The sequence below is a fragment of the Salvelinus sp. IW2-2015 genome, linkage group LG26 (assembly GCF_002910315.2).
Source record: "Salvelinus sp. IW2-2015 linkage group LG26, ASM291031v2, whole genome shotgun sequence".
Taxonomy (NCBI): domain Eukaryota; kingdom Metazoa; phylum Chordata; class Actinopteri; order Salmoniformes; family Salmonidae; genus Salvelinus; species Salvelinus sp. IW2-2015.
In genome coordinates this window covers 22,393,227-22,408,526 of record NC_036866.1, presented here as the reverse complement: position 1 = coordinate 22,408,526, position 15,300 = coordinate 22,393,227, and the positions used below count along the sequence as shown (strand labels likewise).

The 15,300-nt window shown below is 42.2% G+C and overlaps 1 protein-coding gene across 7 annotated transcripts in view; it reads right to left on the bottom strand.

Annotated features, from left to right (window-relative positions):
- LOC111952446 (myocyte-specific enhancer factor 2A-like) overlaps positions 1-15,300 on the bottom strand; it is a 131,362-nt gene that overhangs the window by 48,455 nt on the left and 67,607 nt on the right. For all 7 annotated transcript variants that reach the window (XM_023971111.2, XM_023971114.2, XM_023971115.2 and 4 more), the window contains exon 4: positions 13,078-13,281. In XM_023971111.2, the coding sequence (XP_023826879.1) occupies positions 13,078-13,281 (204 nt within the window). The remainder of the gene's footprint in view (positions 1-13,077; positions 13,282-15,300) is intronic.

The following is a 15,300-nucleotide window of genomic DNA, read 5'->3' as shown; positions in this document are numbered from 1 at the left end:
GAAGACCTTTGGGATGAATTGGAATGCCGACTGCGAGCCAGGCCTAATCGCCCAACATCAGTGCCCGACCTCACTAATGCTCTTGTGGCTGAATGAAAGCAAGTCCCCGKYGCAACGTTCCAACATCTAGTGGAAAGCCTTCCCAAAAGAGTGTAGGCTGTTATAACAGCAAAGTGGGGAACAACTCCATATTAATGCCCATGATTTTAGAATGAGACGTTTGACGAGCAGGTGTCCACATACTTTTGGTAATGTAGTGTAGTTCAAACCAAATTAGGGCAGCTCATGTCTGACCTATTTTATGTATTCTGATGTATTCTGACTGACATGTGTAGCTCTTCCTACATGAACATAAACGCATAATAAAGTGGCTATGAAATGAACATGGTGTTGCATGTTGCTGCTGAGCGACATGTAATGAATTACTTTTTATTACAAGTTAGGCCTTCTTTTACAAAGAGTTTTACCATAAGCCATGGTAGGCCTGTGCCAGTTAATCAGTGGCATGCCTCTAGAAACTAAAGAATACATCACTTAAGACATTTGAATCAAGTAAGTGAGGAATCATATATCATGGCAATGTTGAAATCATTCAAGTCTTTATGGGATGATGTCAGCAACATGTAATTCATAGTCGAGATATGAAAACATTTCCCAGAACAATGAGATGCTGTAGAAAGCAAATAATTATATTACTGTAAAGGTCTTCATTCCTGGTGTTATTGAATAACATTAAACCATGTATTTGAGTGTTGGAGACGTTTCATTATCTCATAGAATACTTGAAGTTTGCAGGCCTTCCATTTACGTTAAGGCTTTCTAAATTCACTTTAACCAAGGTGAGACTGGCATACAGTTTATTCTTGGTTTTAACTGGTGCCACTGAGTCTAAAGCAGCCTGACACATGTCATTGAAAATGTTCGGCAAATCATGAGTGTGATGACAAAGAACATGATCAGTAGTAGAGCATTTAAAAGCATCTGTAAATGTACTAGCAGTTGTGGAGTTAATGATGCCAGAGAGTGGGGACAGACGTTTTTAAGAGGAGGAGAACACATTTTTAAAACAATACTGAGATGGTCAGAAACACACACATCAATAGTTTCCAAGTTATCAAACCATAGGACAGCACGAGATCAAGAGGATGGCTTTTGTTGTGCGTAGGTCACTGTGGCGTGTAGCACAAAGTTAAAGGGTTCTAATAGGTTAAGAAATGCCCCAGATAGCTCATTATTTGGGAAACACACATGAATGTTTAGAATAATAACCCTGTCATATGTTGGTGTATTTAAGTATATTGTTGGTTGTGTGGGATGCTGCTACTCATGCTGCTGCTCAGACTCAGGCCATGATGAGCCAGGTAATCCAGCCCAGTAGGGTCTGTCCCCCTGCCAGGAGACAGGTGACCTAGGGACAGGTTAGGATCTGTCTCTCTCATCTCAAGACCGGGTTCAGCAAGAAACCAGAAGAGAACTACACCGTCACCAACCAGTTCTAATCTAACACAAGAGTGTTTGTGTTAACTAATTAACAGCAAAAACCATCAGTGGGAATATCCCACATCTGTACACACCTAAGAACATAAACCACTGAAACACTAGTAATACATTTCATTCATATGGAGCCTTTTTCTAACATAAGGACACTGTACATGAGAAAGAAGCAACATAATACAAATTCTACTCAGATGAACAGCAGAGGGAAATATATATTTCACAAAAAAAGAGCCAGAATGCTAGTGTAATTTGTCATTCAGTTTAAAAAACATGTACTCGTGTCATCTCTCGTTCCCTTTCTGAATGAGTGCTAGCGTTTTTTGTACAAAGCCGCCAGTGCAGTGCTCCAGCACTTGAGATTAGAGCATGGCTCATTAGTGTCATTGGAGAGTAATGTTTACAGGGGACTGCAATGGCTGGGGGTCTTTTGTTGTTCTCTCTCCTTTTATTTTCACCCTCTCCAAGAAGACCTAGTTTTGAAATGAAAAATACATATCACACTTGAGAGTGAAGGATGAAAAGAAGCTCTGACGTCAATGAAGCTTGAAAACAAAAAACTCTTGACTGTAACCTGGTAACAACCATCGCAGTGAAGAGTGCAGGGGCTTTGTTGAAGAACAGGGGCAAAGGGCTAACACACATGCACACACTTTAATGGGACTCTTCTGGTTGTGATAAACTGAGGAAGATTTATTTGTTCACTGTCCGTGTCCTGTTTTTCTGAAACATTAACATGGGTTTCCACAGCAACCAAGCCATAGTGAACATGAGGAAAAAGAGACAATTATAGTCCATTCACGGCTTGTTTCATAAATGTGGTGTGAAATAGGATGTTCTATGAAAGACTTGCATAAAAATGATCACAAGTGTTGCTTTCATAGAAGGCAAAAAACTCCAAAGAGAGTGGTGACCTTTTTTCTAGTGAAAAGCCCAGAGGAAAGGGAGTCCTTGTCCTATAAACTTTGAAACCCAGCAGGAGACTGGCTACAATACCATTAGTACTCCTACACTCAGCATGGCAAATTATGGCTTTCAACCAGAATACGTACTGCACCTCAGTACATGGGAAAAGGTACGTTCTGTCATCTAGAACTAGAAAGACAATTCTGAAAAGTGTATCCAGCAATATCAAAACATGTGAAAAGTGGATTTTAGCTTCTCTTCTGAGAATGACGGAAACATTTGTTCAACAAAGCCTGACTAACAACTTGACTTGTTTTTATGTGTGTGTGTGTGTGTGTGTGTGTGACATTTTTTCATCATGTAGTAATAAAGTACAGTGTGTGTTACTAGAAATCAGACTCAACATATCAGTATTCCTCCCTATTCACATGTGGAAGCAGATGAAATGCCTCGGGTGGAAGAGAATTGCAGTGCCAAGCATATTTCCTAAAACCACAATCAACAAAAGTAGATCAGTGTTTTATCTTGTCTTTTATACACTTGACAGAATGTACAGACATATGCCACTAGTAACACTCACGACATAATCATCAGCTACGAGGTTAGAGCTATTATTGCTAGGCCAGTGTAGAAGTCTAATGTTGAATTTGTTAAATGAGAATTGTATTTGTTTTGATTAAATGTAAACATTTATTATGGTGTTGAAATTGTTTTTTTTTTAAATTGTAACCTGTAGGTCCCCAGGGCACCATAGAAATGAGACCCTGCTCTCAATGACTAAATAAAAACACMTATTTTTCTGCTTTCAATGTATACATTAGTGATTCCTTGATTATTTTTAGGTGGCTCATCACTACACTTTCCCACAGATATATCCATGGCCTCATTGGCCTGCTCAGAATAATGTGTTTGTTTTGACAGTGCTGACTGACAGTACAGGTTAATTTAACTGACCTTTCCTGGAATCCACAGCAACACCTGCACTGAACTGGATACACACAGCACAGTAATAGGAAACTAGCCATTTGCTTTGTTTTTCAAAACAAATCCATGACTTTAATATGAGCTTTAGAACAAAATCAAACGTTTTTTTCTGTATTACATGATTACAGATAAGCCCAAGCAAACATGTTCAGGACTGACCCTTGCACTCAGTGCAGTTCCATTTCCAGTGACAAATGCAGAGCACATTCCCAGACACTGACAGCCTCAGTCTTTATAGTATGAATGCATGGATAAATGGACACTTCTATTCATATCCTACTCATTACAGACCAATTCCATAGAGAATCCGGTTGCAACAAATATATCAATACAGAGACGGCTTCAAAGATAATGTGCCAATACACCTTATCAGATACTCAGCTGAGCATTAGTTACAATACACTATCTCACCATGAATAGTACTCCACTAAACCAAACCACCTCTATTGGAATAAACATACAAACCAGGCATAGGTAGAAACTATTTGATGTTTCATAGGTTATGAAAAAGAAGGGAAAAGCAAATGAATGTCATTTTAATAAAGCTTGAGAGACCAAAAGGTACACCTTTGGTTTGCTGCTGGAATATTAACATTGGGATCAGCAGTTCATAAATCATAAATGCCCTAAATCTACTTTAATTCAATAATGATATGTCAATAGAACTGACATTAGTCTTAGCTTGATCTATTTCTAATATTGTGGGTGCTCAGAGAGAGCTATAGCGAAATATACAATTAAATCATGGCACTATAAAGATAAAAAGGCTGCTGAGACTGTGTAAATGACTTTGTTAGATAGATGTTTAAACTGAGGAAGAGAGTATTGCCCAATGGGTTTTGAAATGCCCAATGGGTTTTGAAATCTTGCCAGATTATATCACTTTGCAGGCAGTGGTATGTAACCCTGATGTATAGTGTGGACATTGTACTCTGTTAAAGAGAGTTTTTTTTAGTGGTATAAGAATAAGTATAGTAAAAACATGCTTTAATCAGGGGAAGTGGGCGTTTAGATTCTCCCTCAGAGCGACCTTACGCAGGCGAGCCAGTGCAGCTAACCATGTGTACCCTTCAGCCATCTCAAATGTCAAACTAGGCTTTAGTGGATCAGAGGGATTCTGGCTTCTGGCCAACCCAAAGTCAAGTCGCTAAGTTAAGCACTTGCCAATTAAAATGTAATATTTTCATTTGTGTTGTCATCTGTGCATATCAAACATAAATTAGGCCCCTGACCCCTTTTAGATTAATCTTTCAAACTTGGTTAATCATCCAGGATTGGGAGAGTCAGTAACATCACTGGAGCGTGAGGTAAGTGCCATAATCCATGTGTGATGCCAGTAACTTTAAGGCAGAAGAATCTCCTCAGCACACGGCAGCTCCATGTTCTCCTACGATACAACACTTTGTCACATTATCATATAGTATGGTGATTGCTAACTGTTCACAACTCGCACAAAATGTCTTTGAAATTTAAACTAAGTATTCAATTTGAGACTGAAGCTTGTAATTTTATCACAGTTTTCTTGTTTTACTGAGACAAATACTGTAAGGTGCATGTTTACAGCAGACTTCATAGTTTGCACTACATTCTATCTGTTCCAGAGAGCCCCTCTAGAGGAGTGGTATGTTTGAGAGGATTCAGTGGTGAAAGCTTCTCTCTGTGCCAGCCAGAGCCTCATGTGACTGTCCCCATTATCTTGGAATGTCACAATTAGAGATACACAGCACTCAGGCCTGAATCTGTGTCTGATACTCCACAGAGGGAGCCTTCACCACTGGGCTATGATGTTTATTAAATCTGCTTACTCACTAAGCCAACATGACTATGTTCATAATATTCCAGGAAGATAACACACTAGAAGGCAAATCATTTCGATGATTAATTCCTATACTTGAGGAACAGTTGTTTATACGAGTATGAACTAGTGGGAAGCCTCGGTGGGGTCACTTCAAACTGGAGTAAGACACTAAAATTAAAGGACAATGGTTTCCATCATATAATTACTGCATTAAGTGGGCCACTGAAGTGCAGTTGTGTTGTGCATAAATACACAGCATGTCACGTTGTTGCAAGAGATCTGGTGTCCACTGCCTGAGAAACATGATTCATTGGTCCAAATGAAAGGAATTCATCAGGTAATGTGCCAAGACTCAGATTGAGCAACTTAAATATGACAAAAAATATCCTCCTGCTGTTCCTCAAGCAATTGAGAATTGGAGAAAACACCAGCAATAAACATGTAAATGAGATTGCTAATTGTTTTGTCGCACGGTGTCAACCTGACCTGAAATTTGACTCATTACTCACTTAAGTAATTACACATCATGACCCCTTCATCTTGATTGAAAGTGACATCCATTAACCTATCAAGTCCACTTATGTGTAATATAATGCATCTATTACGTGGTGATAACCATCCTCTGATCTCTGGTCCACCTCTTATGAGTGGCAAAGTGCTCAAGACAGAAGTCTTTTGATTCTTCCTCTTTTTAAATCTAATATCATTATACAGAAATGTACTCAGAACATTTCCATGATTTTCAATTCCACAATTCAACATCTATTTGAGGACTACATCATTAAATTGAATGCTCCACTATAATAAAATGAAAGAAATTCCATCATCATTTTTGCCTAATCAAATAAAGCATCCGTATTTTGATCGGTAGAGTGAAGGGTTTCGAACAGAGGGCTTCCTTTCCCTCTCCTCCTGTCGATCTTTCTGTGCTGACAATTTTCTTCCCTGTCACGTCCTCCGCAGAAGCACCGGGAGGAAGATAATTGATCAATCAGGCTAATTGAACAGTCTGGACAGTTAGCCCACCATAGCAGATGTGCCAATTTGCATTCATTAAGACAGAGATGAGTCTTAATCACTGTACTGGATTTGATTGACAACATAAACAGCCCCTGTCTCAAATCCTGGGACCACTGCTTTTTATAGCTCTTTTCTATATTTTAAATAGTCATTTCTATATGCAATGGCATTTGTTTTATGATCCACTGCCAATGGCCAATGTGGTTACTATAAGTAGGCTTAGTGGTGAAAGAGCGGAGTGATTTAAATGGAACGTAGTGGAGGAAAGAGAGAAAAGCAGGCCCAATAGACCTGACATTATGAAATGGTCAGGATTTACATATCTTATTGGATTATCATTCTGAATAGTGAGTGCCATTCATAATAATAGATGATCATTGAAAGTAACAATACTGATAAATCTATGGAGATGATGCAAGTATTATTTACGCTAATTTTCGTTCACTGAATGAGCTCTTTATCTATAGAACACTCAACAATGAGGAACATTGCTCTATTTCCAAAACCACATTTAACAAATACGGCCTCTTTAATGTCGGAGATAAACGTGAATTTGCGTATGACTGCTCTAGCTTTGTTTACTCCAGAAGATGGGCATGAGAAAAACCAAAAAAAGAAGAAGCAAAATGTCAATTTTTTATATCCATTGTCGTCCAGCTCTTTACAAGCCCAGGCATGGTATTTGAGTAAAACTGCAGCTCCAAATTTGATTAAAGCCATTATTCCCATCATGGACTAATGGGGATCCTAATAAATACCAATGGACTAAAGTGTAGCCTACCACTCGTGTTTAAACTATTACAGCTGTATAATCCCATTCAATTATATCCACATCCCCTATTTTATGAGATTACTTTAAATGTGTTCAGTCCATGTCAATTTCATTTAAATGCAAACTTGATTAATCCAAGCATAGCTGCAAACAGTAATTGTGTTGAAATGTTTTAAAGAAAAGCACAGATGGAAGCCAAATCGTTCCTGTGAAGTTGATATCTGATTTTTAGGATTCTCAGCTAGACAGTGAGCTGTCTGTACTCAGAATAACGGTAGAAGGTTATAGAACAGCTAAAGGAAGATTTCATTATCTCCCGTTGGGAAGGAAGAGGAGAAGGGATGATTTGATTKTTTTAATTACCTACAGCAGCATTTTCATTTATGGTACAAATGAAATTCAATAAGAGAAGCAACAACAGCTACTATACTGTAGGACTTTTGCCACAGCACCCAACAAGAACAGCAATGGTCTAACTATACAGGGTAGTCTGACATACAGTGTGCAAGCTGGAGTCTAGCTGTTTCTTTATCGCAGTGATCTTGCTCAAGTTGACCTGCATTTGATGTATCCTCTGTACATCAGTCAGATAAAAGGTTTGATGTATATTCTGTACATCAGTCAGATAAAAGGTTCACAGGTTGCCCACTGCAAATTGTTTGTAAAGAAAATAAAATGAGCTAAATTGTATTCTCTACTTGTTCCCATGTTCACTCAGCACAGGAAAACGACATTGCATCAAATGAAGTTTGCTCTGGCAAGATATTTGCTATAAAGCCCTTACAGACCCAGACAAGCTTGACCTAACCTCTGAGGAAAGGAAACGGTGAATCAATCTATCCAGCATAGSTACTCAGTAAATAAAAGGCTGCTCTGTAGGCCGGGTCTTTAAAAGGCGAGACGCAGATGGGATCAGATTGAAGCGGGGACACTTCTAATCAAACGGAGAAGTGGACGTGATCCACAAAGGGAGATTTCATGCAATAGTTCACCTGTCGTCCGGAGTGTTTCTGGAGTTCAGACCACCACACACACACCCACACATACATATTAAGATGCGCCGAAGAGGATGGCTGACGTTTTACATGCCCATAACCAATTGTGCTATTTTGTTCGTTTTTTTTGTTTGTAACTTATTTTTTAACTTATTTTGTACATAATGTTGCTGCTACCGTGTCTTATGACCGAAAATAACTTCTGGACATCAGAATTGGGATTACTCACCACGGACTGGAAGAAGTTCTTTCCTTTAACGAGTCCGACGAGAAAGATATACTGCTCTCCCGGGAACAGGCCCAGATCCCCGTCATTTGGGTGAAGAAAAGACGGAGGAAAAGATGACGCAGATCGGGCTGTATTTTGGGAATCCGTAGGCGAGCGAGTAAACTCCCATTGCCATCTATTCTACTTGCTAACATGCAATCATTGAAAAATAAAATGTATGACCTACGATTACGATCATCCTACCAACGGGACATTAAGAACTGAAATATTCGGGGCCTCCCGGGTGGCGCAGTGGTCTAGGGCACTGCATCGCAGTGCTAGCTGCGCCACCAGAGTCTCTGGGTTCGCGCCCAGGCTCTGTCGCAGCCGGCCACGACCGGGAGGTCCGTGGGGCGACGCACAATTGGCATAGCGTCGTCCGGGTTAGGGAGGGTTTGGCCGGTAGGGATATCCTTGTCTCATCGCGCTCCAGCGACCCCTGTGGCGGGCCGGGCGCAGTGCGCGCTAACCAAGGGGGCCAGGTACACGGTGTTTCCTCCGACACATTGGTGCGGCTGGCTTCCGGGTTGGAGGCGCGCTGTGTTAAGAAGCAGTGCGGCTTGGTTGGGTTGTGCTTCGGAGGACGCATGGCTTTCGYCCTTCGTCTCTCCCGAGCCCATACGGCAGTTGTAGCGATGAGACAAGATAGTAATTACTAGCGATTGGATACCACGAAAATTGGGGAGAAAATGGGATAAAATGTAAATGTAACATTTAAAAAAAAAAAGAACTGAAATATCCTATGTTWCACCGAGTCGTGGCTGAACGACGACACGGACAATATAGAGCTGGAGGGATTTTCGTTGGTTGCCATGAAGTGCTTTGAAAGGCTGGCTCACATCAACAGCATCCTCCCAGATACCCTAGACCCACTCCAATTTACATACCCCACCAACAGATCCACAGATGACGCAATCTCATTCGCACTCCACACTGCACTTTCCCAACTGGACAAAAAGAACACCTATGTGAGAATGCTGTTCATTGACTAACAGCTCAGCGTTCAACACCATAGTGCCCACGATGCTCATCACTAAGCTAAGGACCCTGGGACTAAACACCCCCCTCTGCAACTGGATCCTGGACCTCCTGACCAGCCGCCCACAGGTGGTAAGTGTAGGCAACAACACATCCGCCACGCTGATCCTCAACACTCGGGCCCCTCAGCGGTGTGTACTTAGTCCCCTCCTGTTCTCCCTGTTCACCCATGATTGCGTGGGTAGGCCTGATCACCATCAACGATGAGACAGCCTATAGGGAGGAGGTCAGAGAACTGGCAGTGTGGTGCTAGGACAACAACCTCTCCCTCAATGTGAGCAAGACAAAGGAGCTGATCGTGGACTACAGGAAAAGGCGGGCCGAACCGGCCCCCATTAACATCACTAGGGCTGTAGTGGAGCGGCTCGAGAGTTTCAAGTTCCTTGGTGTCCACATCACCAACGATCTGTCATGGTCCAAACACACCAAGACAGTCGTGAATAGGGCACGACAAAACCTTTTTCCCCCACAGGAGACTGAAAAGATTTGGCATGGTCCCGAGATGCTCAAAAAGTTCTACAGCTGCACCATTTATGAGCATCCTGACCAATTGCATCACCGCCTGATATGGCAACTGCTCGGCATCTGACCGTAAGGGGGTAGTGTGTACGGCCCAGTACATCACTGGGGCCAAGCTTCCTGCAATCCAGTGTCAGAGGCAAGCCCATAAAATTGTCAGAGACTCCAGTCAACCAAGTCATAGACTGTTTTCTCTACTACCGCACGGCAAGCGCTACCGGAGCGCCAAGTCTAGGACCAAGTCAAGGCTTCTTAACAGCTCCTACCCCCAAGCCATAAGACTGCTGAACAATTAATCAAATGGCCACCGGACTATTTACATTGACCCCCCTCCATTTGTTTTGTATACTGCTGCTTCTTGCTGTTTATTATCTATGCATAGTCACTTCACCCCTACCTACAWGTACAAATTACCTCTAACCTGCACCCCCGCACACTGACTTGGTACCGGTAGCCCCTGTATATGGCCTCGTTATTGTTATGTGATTGTGTTACTTTTTATTATTTTTTATTTTTTACTTTAGTTTATTTGGTAAATAGTTTCTTAACTCTTCTTGAACTGCACTGATGGTTAAGTGCTTGCAAGTAACATTTCACGGTAAGGTCTACACTTCTATTCGGCGCATGTGACAAATAAAGTTTGATTTGATTCACGCACGCACGCATACACACATGCACAGACACACATTCACGCTCAAGCACAGCGCTCTGAGCCTGCTGTTCTGGTATCGACAGCAGAGCCAAGTTTAAGACAAAGTCCATAGCTCTCCGCTGGGCTATCAAACGGTGCCCCAGGCATACATCCATCTGTGGGAAACATGGCAAATGCTCTCCCACACTGCAAGGCCCAGCCTTTATCTATAGACGGTACTACTGAGCAGGAATGTGACCTTTGATTTGGCTTCGCACATGGAATTGGACCGTATGCTGCCCAATGAAAACTCAGAAAGGATTTGCTTGGTCTCTCAAGCAAGGCAGATGAGCAGGTAACTGTTTGTGTGGCAATTATCAGTTTAATGCAATTTATACATTTAGATAAGTGTCAGGGTAAGTGTCTCCATGTGAGACACATCAACACAGAGAGAGAGAGGGAGAGAGAGAGAGATGGCTCATTAGGAGTGCAGTCATCCTATATCCCAATGACACTGACTACACCGATAGGAAAGCAGCAGCCAGCCAACCAGATAGACATTCATATCATGGCACAAATACAATTTCTGTTTTTGTCTTTTCGAAAGGGTAGTCCGTGTTCTAATGATAAAGATCATGCTTAAAAGTGCAGACATCTATCGGCAATCTCTGTGCTCTGTGAGAATAAAAGGACATCCTTTGTCTTTTATTGAAGAGGCCGTCTGGCTTTCTCTATAAGAACACTCCACAACAAGATGCAGCCAACAGCCTGGGCTATATCTGATAAGCCCACAGCAGACACTGAGCTCAGTCTAACGGCTCTGACGTTTGCTCTTGTGCCGCAGCACTTTTTGGACCAGTGAATGGTGGCTTGTGTGGAAATGTTCAAAAGTGGAGCCTGGACAGGCCTGGTTACTTCTGCTCTGCTTCTTCACTTCTGAACCTTGGCCACATAGCCAGCAGGGCTAGAGGGATTTGCACATATCTGCACAGATGCTGGCCGAGTGAGCAGGGACAACACTGCATTGTTCTCGCCTTTCGTTCGTGCAGCAAGAGCAGGGCAGTATCCTTGCAGATGGCTAGAGGGGCTACGTGGGAAATGAACAGATCCCCACCAGCATGTACTACACTTGAGTTAGTGATGGACCATTGGCAGTGCTCCCTAGAGATGACACTGTGTGCCGTACTGAGTATAGTACATGCCAATTACAAGATACAGCTGACACGTACATCAATAATATACAATACTGTAGCAATAGACACATACACTACCATACTGTAGAATCTCTATGGGTATCTCTACAAAAAGGAAACAAGGAACAAATAGCAAACAATGAATCAATGAATGATTCCATCTATGAGAAACAGTTTTTGTACTTGATAAATACAAGGACTCCCAAGTCACAACAGAAAACAAACATGGTGTCACTGTTACATAAGGGTGGAGTGTGTCCATTTATTTTTAATGCAGGTGAGACCCATCTCAGCTCAGAGGGAGAGAGCATAGGACCTCTGATAGAGGACTGAGACTGCTGGATGCCAGAGCACTGTTTTGCAGCTCTGCCAAGCAGGTAATTCAATAGCAGCAGTAACATGAACAAAATATACCCGGCACAGCTGACTCCTTTTATGCAATTTTACTAATTTCTTTAAGTGAAATTTATTTWAAAAAATGTGGGATTCTTGGAATTTGTGTATTCATCATGCTCTTTAAACTCATGAAGTCTCTCTGTTGGACAGATTAATAATAAMGTATGTTTGAGTGAAGTCTGCCAGTGAAAACACAAGTGTATTACGATGCAGCTAGCAGTGCAGAAACCAGGGCAATGTCTGTCCTGTTTAATGAAAACACATCAGTCAAACTTGAAACACAAGACCTAGTCTGTGTCTACTTTAAATATTGGCTTGCAAAACAAATAAAGCACTTTTATTGTTATTATCATGAATTTTAAACTGGGCATACATGTGTTTGTTTTTCATTTAGTCAAGAGTGAAGACACTAGCTTCAGAAAACAGATTCTGAATAGGTTGAAAAACGATAAGTGCGTCAGTGGGAGGGATTTGGATCCTGATGGATCCACAATCTCCCCCATTTTCTTTGCAGTGATGCTCTTGGCCGACAAATTTGATAGGCTGGCATAACAAGTGGCTTCTTCTTCTTCTGTGAGTGTTTGGGCATGTAGAGGGACACTAGCTGCCAGGGAGACCAAGTGCTGCTGGAATTCTCTCCAACACTTTCAGAGCCAATAGGAATCTCGAAAGTATGTTCATTACATAATGCTATGTAATTAAACCTAACATCTGAGTAAAGTATAGGCTTTTTGTCTTAAACAGTGGTATAATGATTCTGGGATTCATCCATGCAGGTATAGACAGTACAGTCAGTATCTGGGGGAAACAGAGTTTCCATGCTGTTTGGACAGCTACTGAGTGAAGGCCTGTGCAGCGGTAGATTTTTATTGTCGGTTGCTGGACTGAACTGAAGCTCAACTTATCATAGGCTGCAGATGTCCCCTGCCCTATCTGTCTGGTAGCTAGAAGGAAACTGTTACAAGCCCTTCAGTCTCCAATGCCCAAACATTGTATTTTTTCCCTGTATAAGCATATGCATGGTTTCCTGCCCTGATACAGTGAAAATGTAAAGCCAACTCACCTCGACAATGTCGGAGTTGGTTCTGCTCTCGTGGGGCTCGTTGTACTCAGTGTATTTGAGCAGGACCTTGTCCATATCTGTGCTTGCATACTGAAAGAGTTTGTTTGAGCTGTTGAATATGATCAGGGCTATCTCACAGTCACATAGAACGCTGAGCTCATAGGCCTTCTTCATTAGCCCAAACTTCCTCTTCGTGAAGGTAACCTGAGGAGACAGTGACCATCATCATCAGTTACACACAGAACAAAATCAGATAAAAAAATTACTATTCAAATTCAGAAAATATGCATAGATACATCCACACATATTTAGTATGCATGTATAAAAGAGGGTGATTAAACAGAATTGGAAATGATGTTGAGCAGCAGCCTGGGGGTGTTCTTACTGGTTGGATAGGGGTCAGTCTGCAGCAGCACAGTTTCAGAACTAATAATAAGACACTTTCCTATCTCCATCTCTCATAATACACAAGTCATAAGTGTATCCCTTTAGGAAAACTACAGTGAGGATATGAGGCTGGTGTGATTGGTTAGCAGGCCAGAGGTCAGGCAGTGTAAAGTCATGTAGTGGCTAGGTAAGCTGAATTAGGATGTTGGGAACAGGAATCCATACATTACATTAGCTCCTGACTCCATGTACGGTACGGACAGCGGTCCCTCCCTGCCCCTGCATCACTCTGCCTGTAACACGATCCCACAGACGGGACTGTAGGTCATGCATCACTCCAGGGGTGCTGAAACCTAACCCTCTCTGCAGACTTTCTGTCCTGCACCTCTTCAGCTCTGTATCTGTGGTTGCCTGTACCCGATACACACGTCATTATGTAGCACTGCTTTATTGCCTATGCAGTAATGTATGCTATGACCCTCTATTATTGTAAAACCTCATCCAGACAAACAGGGAAACAAGGAATGCAGATGTTCTTCCATTGGTATATTTTACAGGCAGTGTACTTTGAGACTGTACAAGCGGTTCTGTAATGTTGTTTATGTGAAACACCTCCTCGATAGCATTTATGCAAGCTTATCATCCTCACAGTGTGTGCACCATGTAAAGTGCATTCAGTTACAGTACAGTGAGAGCTATTCTATGGATATGCCAGTGAAAGCTGTGCTTCAGGCCAAAGCAGAGTGAATGTGTCTGTATTCACTTCCACCAATTTCACTGACCTACTAAGAGGAGCTAGGCAGATGAGCTAGCTTTGTTCAAATTTAATTGGTCACAGCTTGTGCCTACCCTCATTTAAAATGGCATAATGCAACATAATCCTATGAGTTGTATAGCTMCTCTGTCTCAACTGAGCCAGTGGGGTCACTTCAACTGTGAAAAATGAATTTCAAATGTTCCACACTACAGGTAATTACACAGGCCCTTTCCACATGTCAGGTTTGGACATGGTGACAAAACCAAACACCAGAATAACATTTCCTAAAATGACACAGTTTAAATGCACGAGTTGCAAGTTTTAGAACATGTTAAGTTAATGACCTTTGACATATGGATATATACGAGTCCTGCTGGAGAGCAGTTTCTCTGTCCATTGCTTTTGTGCATGTCATAGTGTTTATTTGTGCTGTGGAGGCAATACGCTTCATGAGGGCAGACAAGGGTATGTGCCATCTCTGTATCCTTGGTCCACAGAGGACCAGTCCTCACTCTGTTCTCATCAGACCTGACTATAACAATGTATAGTACAGTAGGCTACAGTAGCTCCTGGTGCAGGTTAATGGGCCGGCATATGACAAGTCAAACCACCTGACATTGACCTCCCTTGACTCACTCTCCTCCTCAGAGCTGCTTGCTTGTTTACTTGTTTGTTTGTTTAACCGTCTGGAAAGCACTGACTGTCATGTGGGAAAATAATTAACAAATTGACAGCCTTTTAGCAGATGAGTGTGTCTGCTAAGCTAAGCCACGGAGGGAGGGAGAAGTCACCTTTTAGCAGGAAGCAGGCAGCTAACCCTGGGTGAGTGAACTGAACTGGTGAACTTTGTTCCACCTGGCTGGGCTGGCCCTCAGTGTGCTGAGTGGAGTAGCAGGGCCACAGCGCTGACCCAGGCTCCTGCTTCATTTCACCCAGAGGAGCACAGAGACCTGGATCAGCCCGCATCGCCCCAGCAGAGCCAGCTGCTCTTAAAGAGGAGTGTTCCCTATTCTAGTATACTGACTGTATCCTTTCACTGACTGGAGATACTGTAGGATGTCAGAAATGGTTTCTGTACT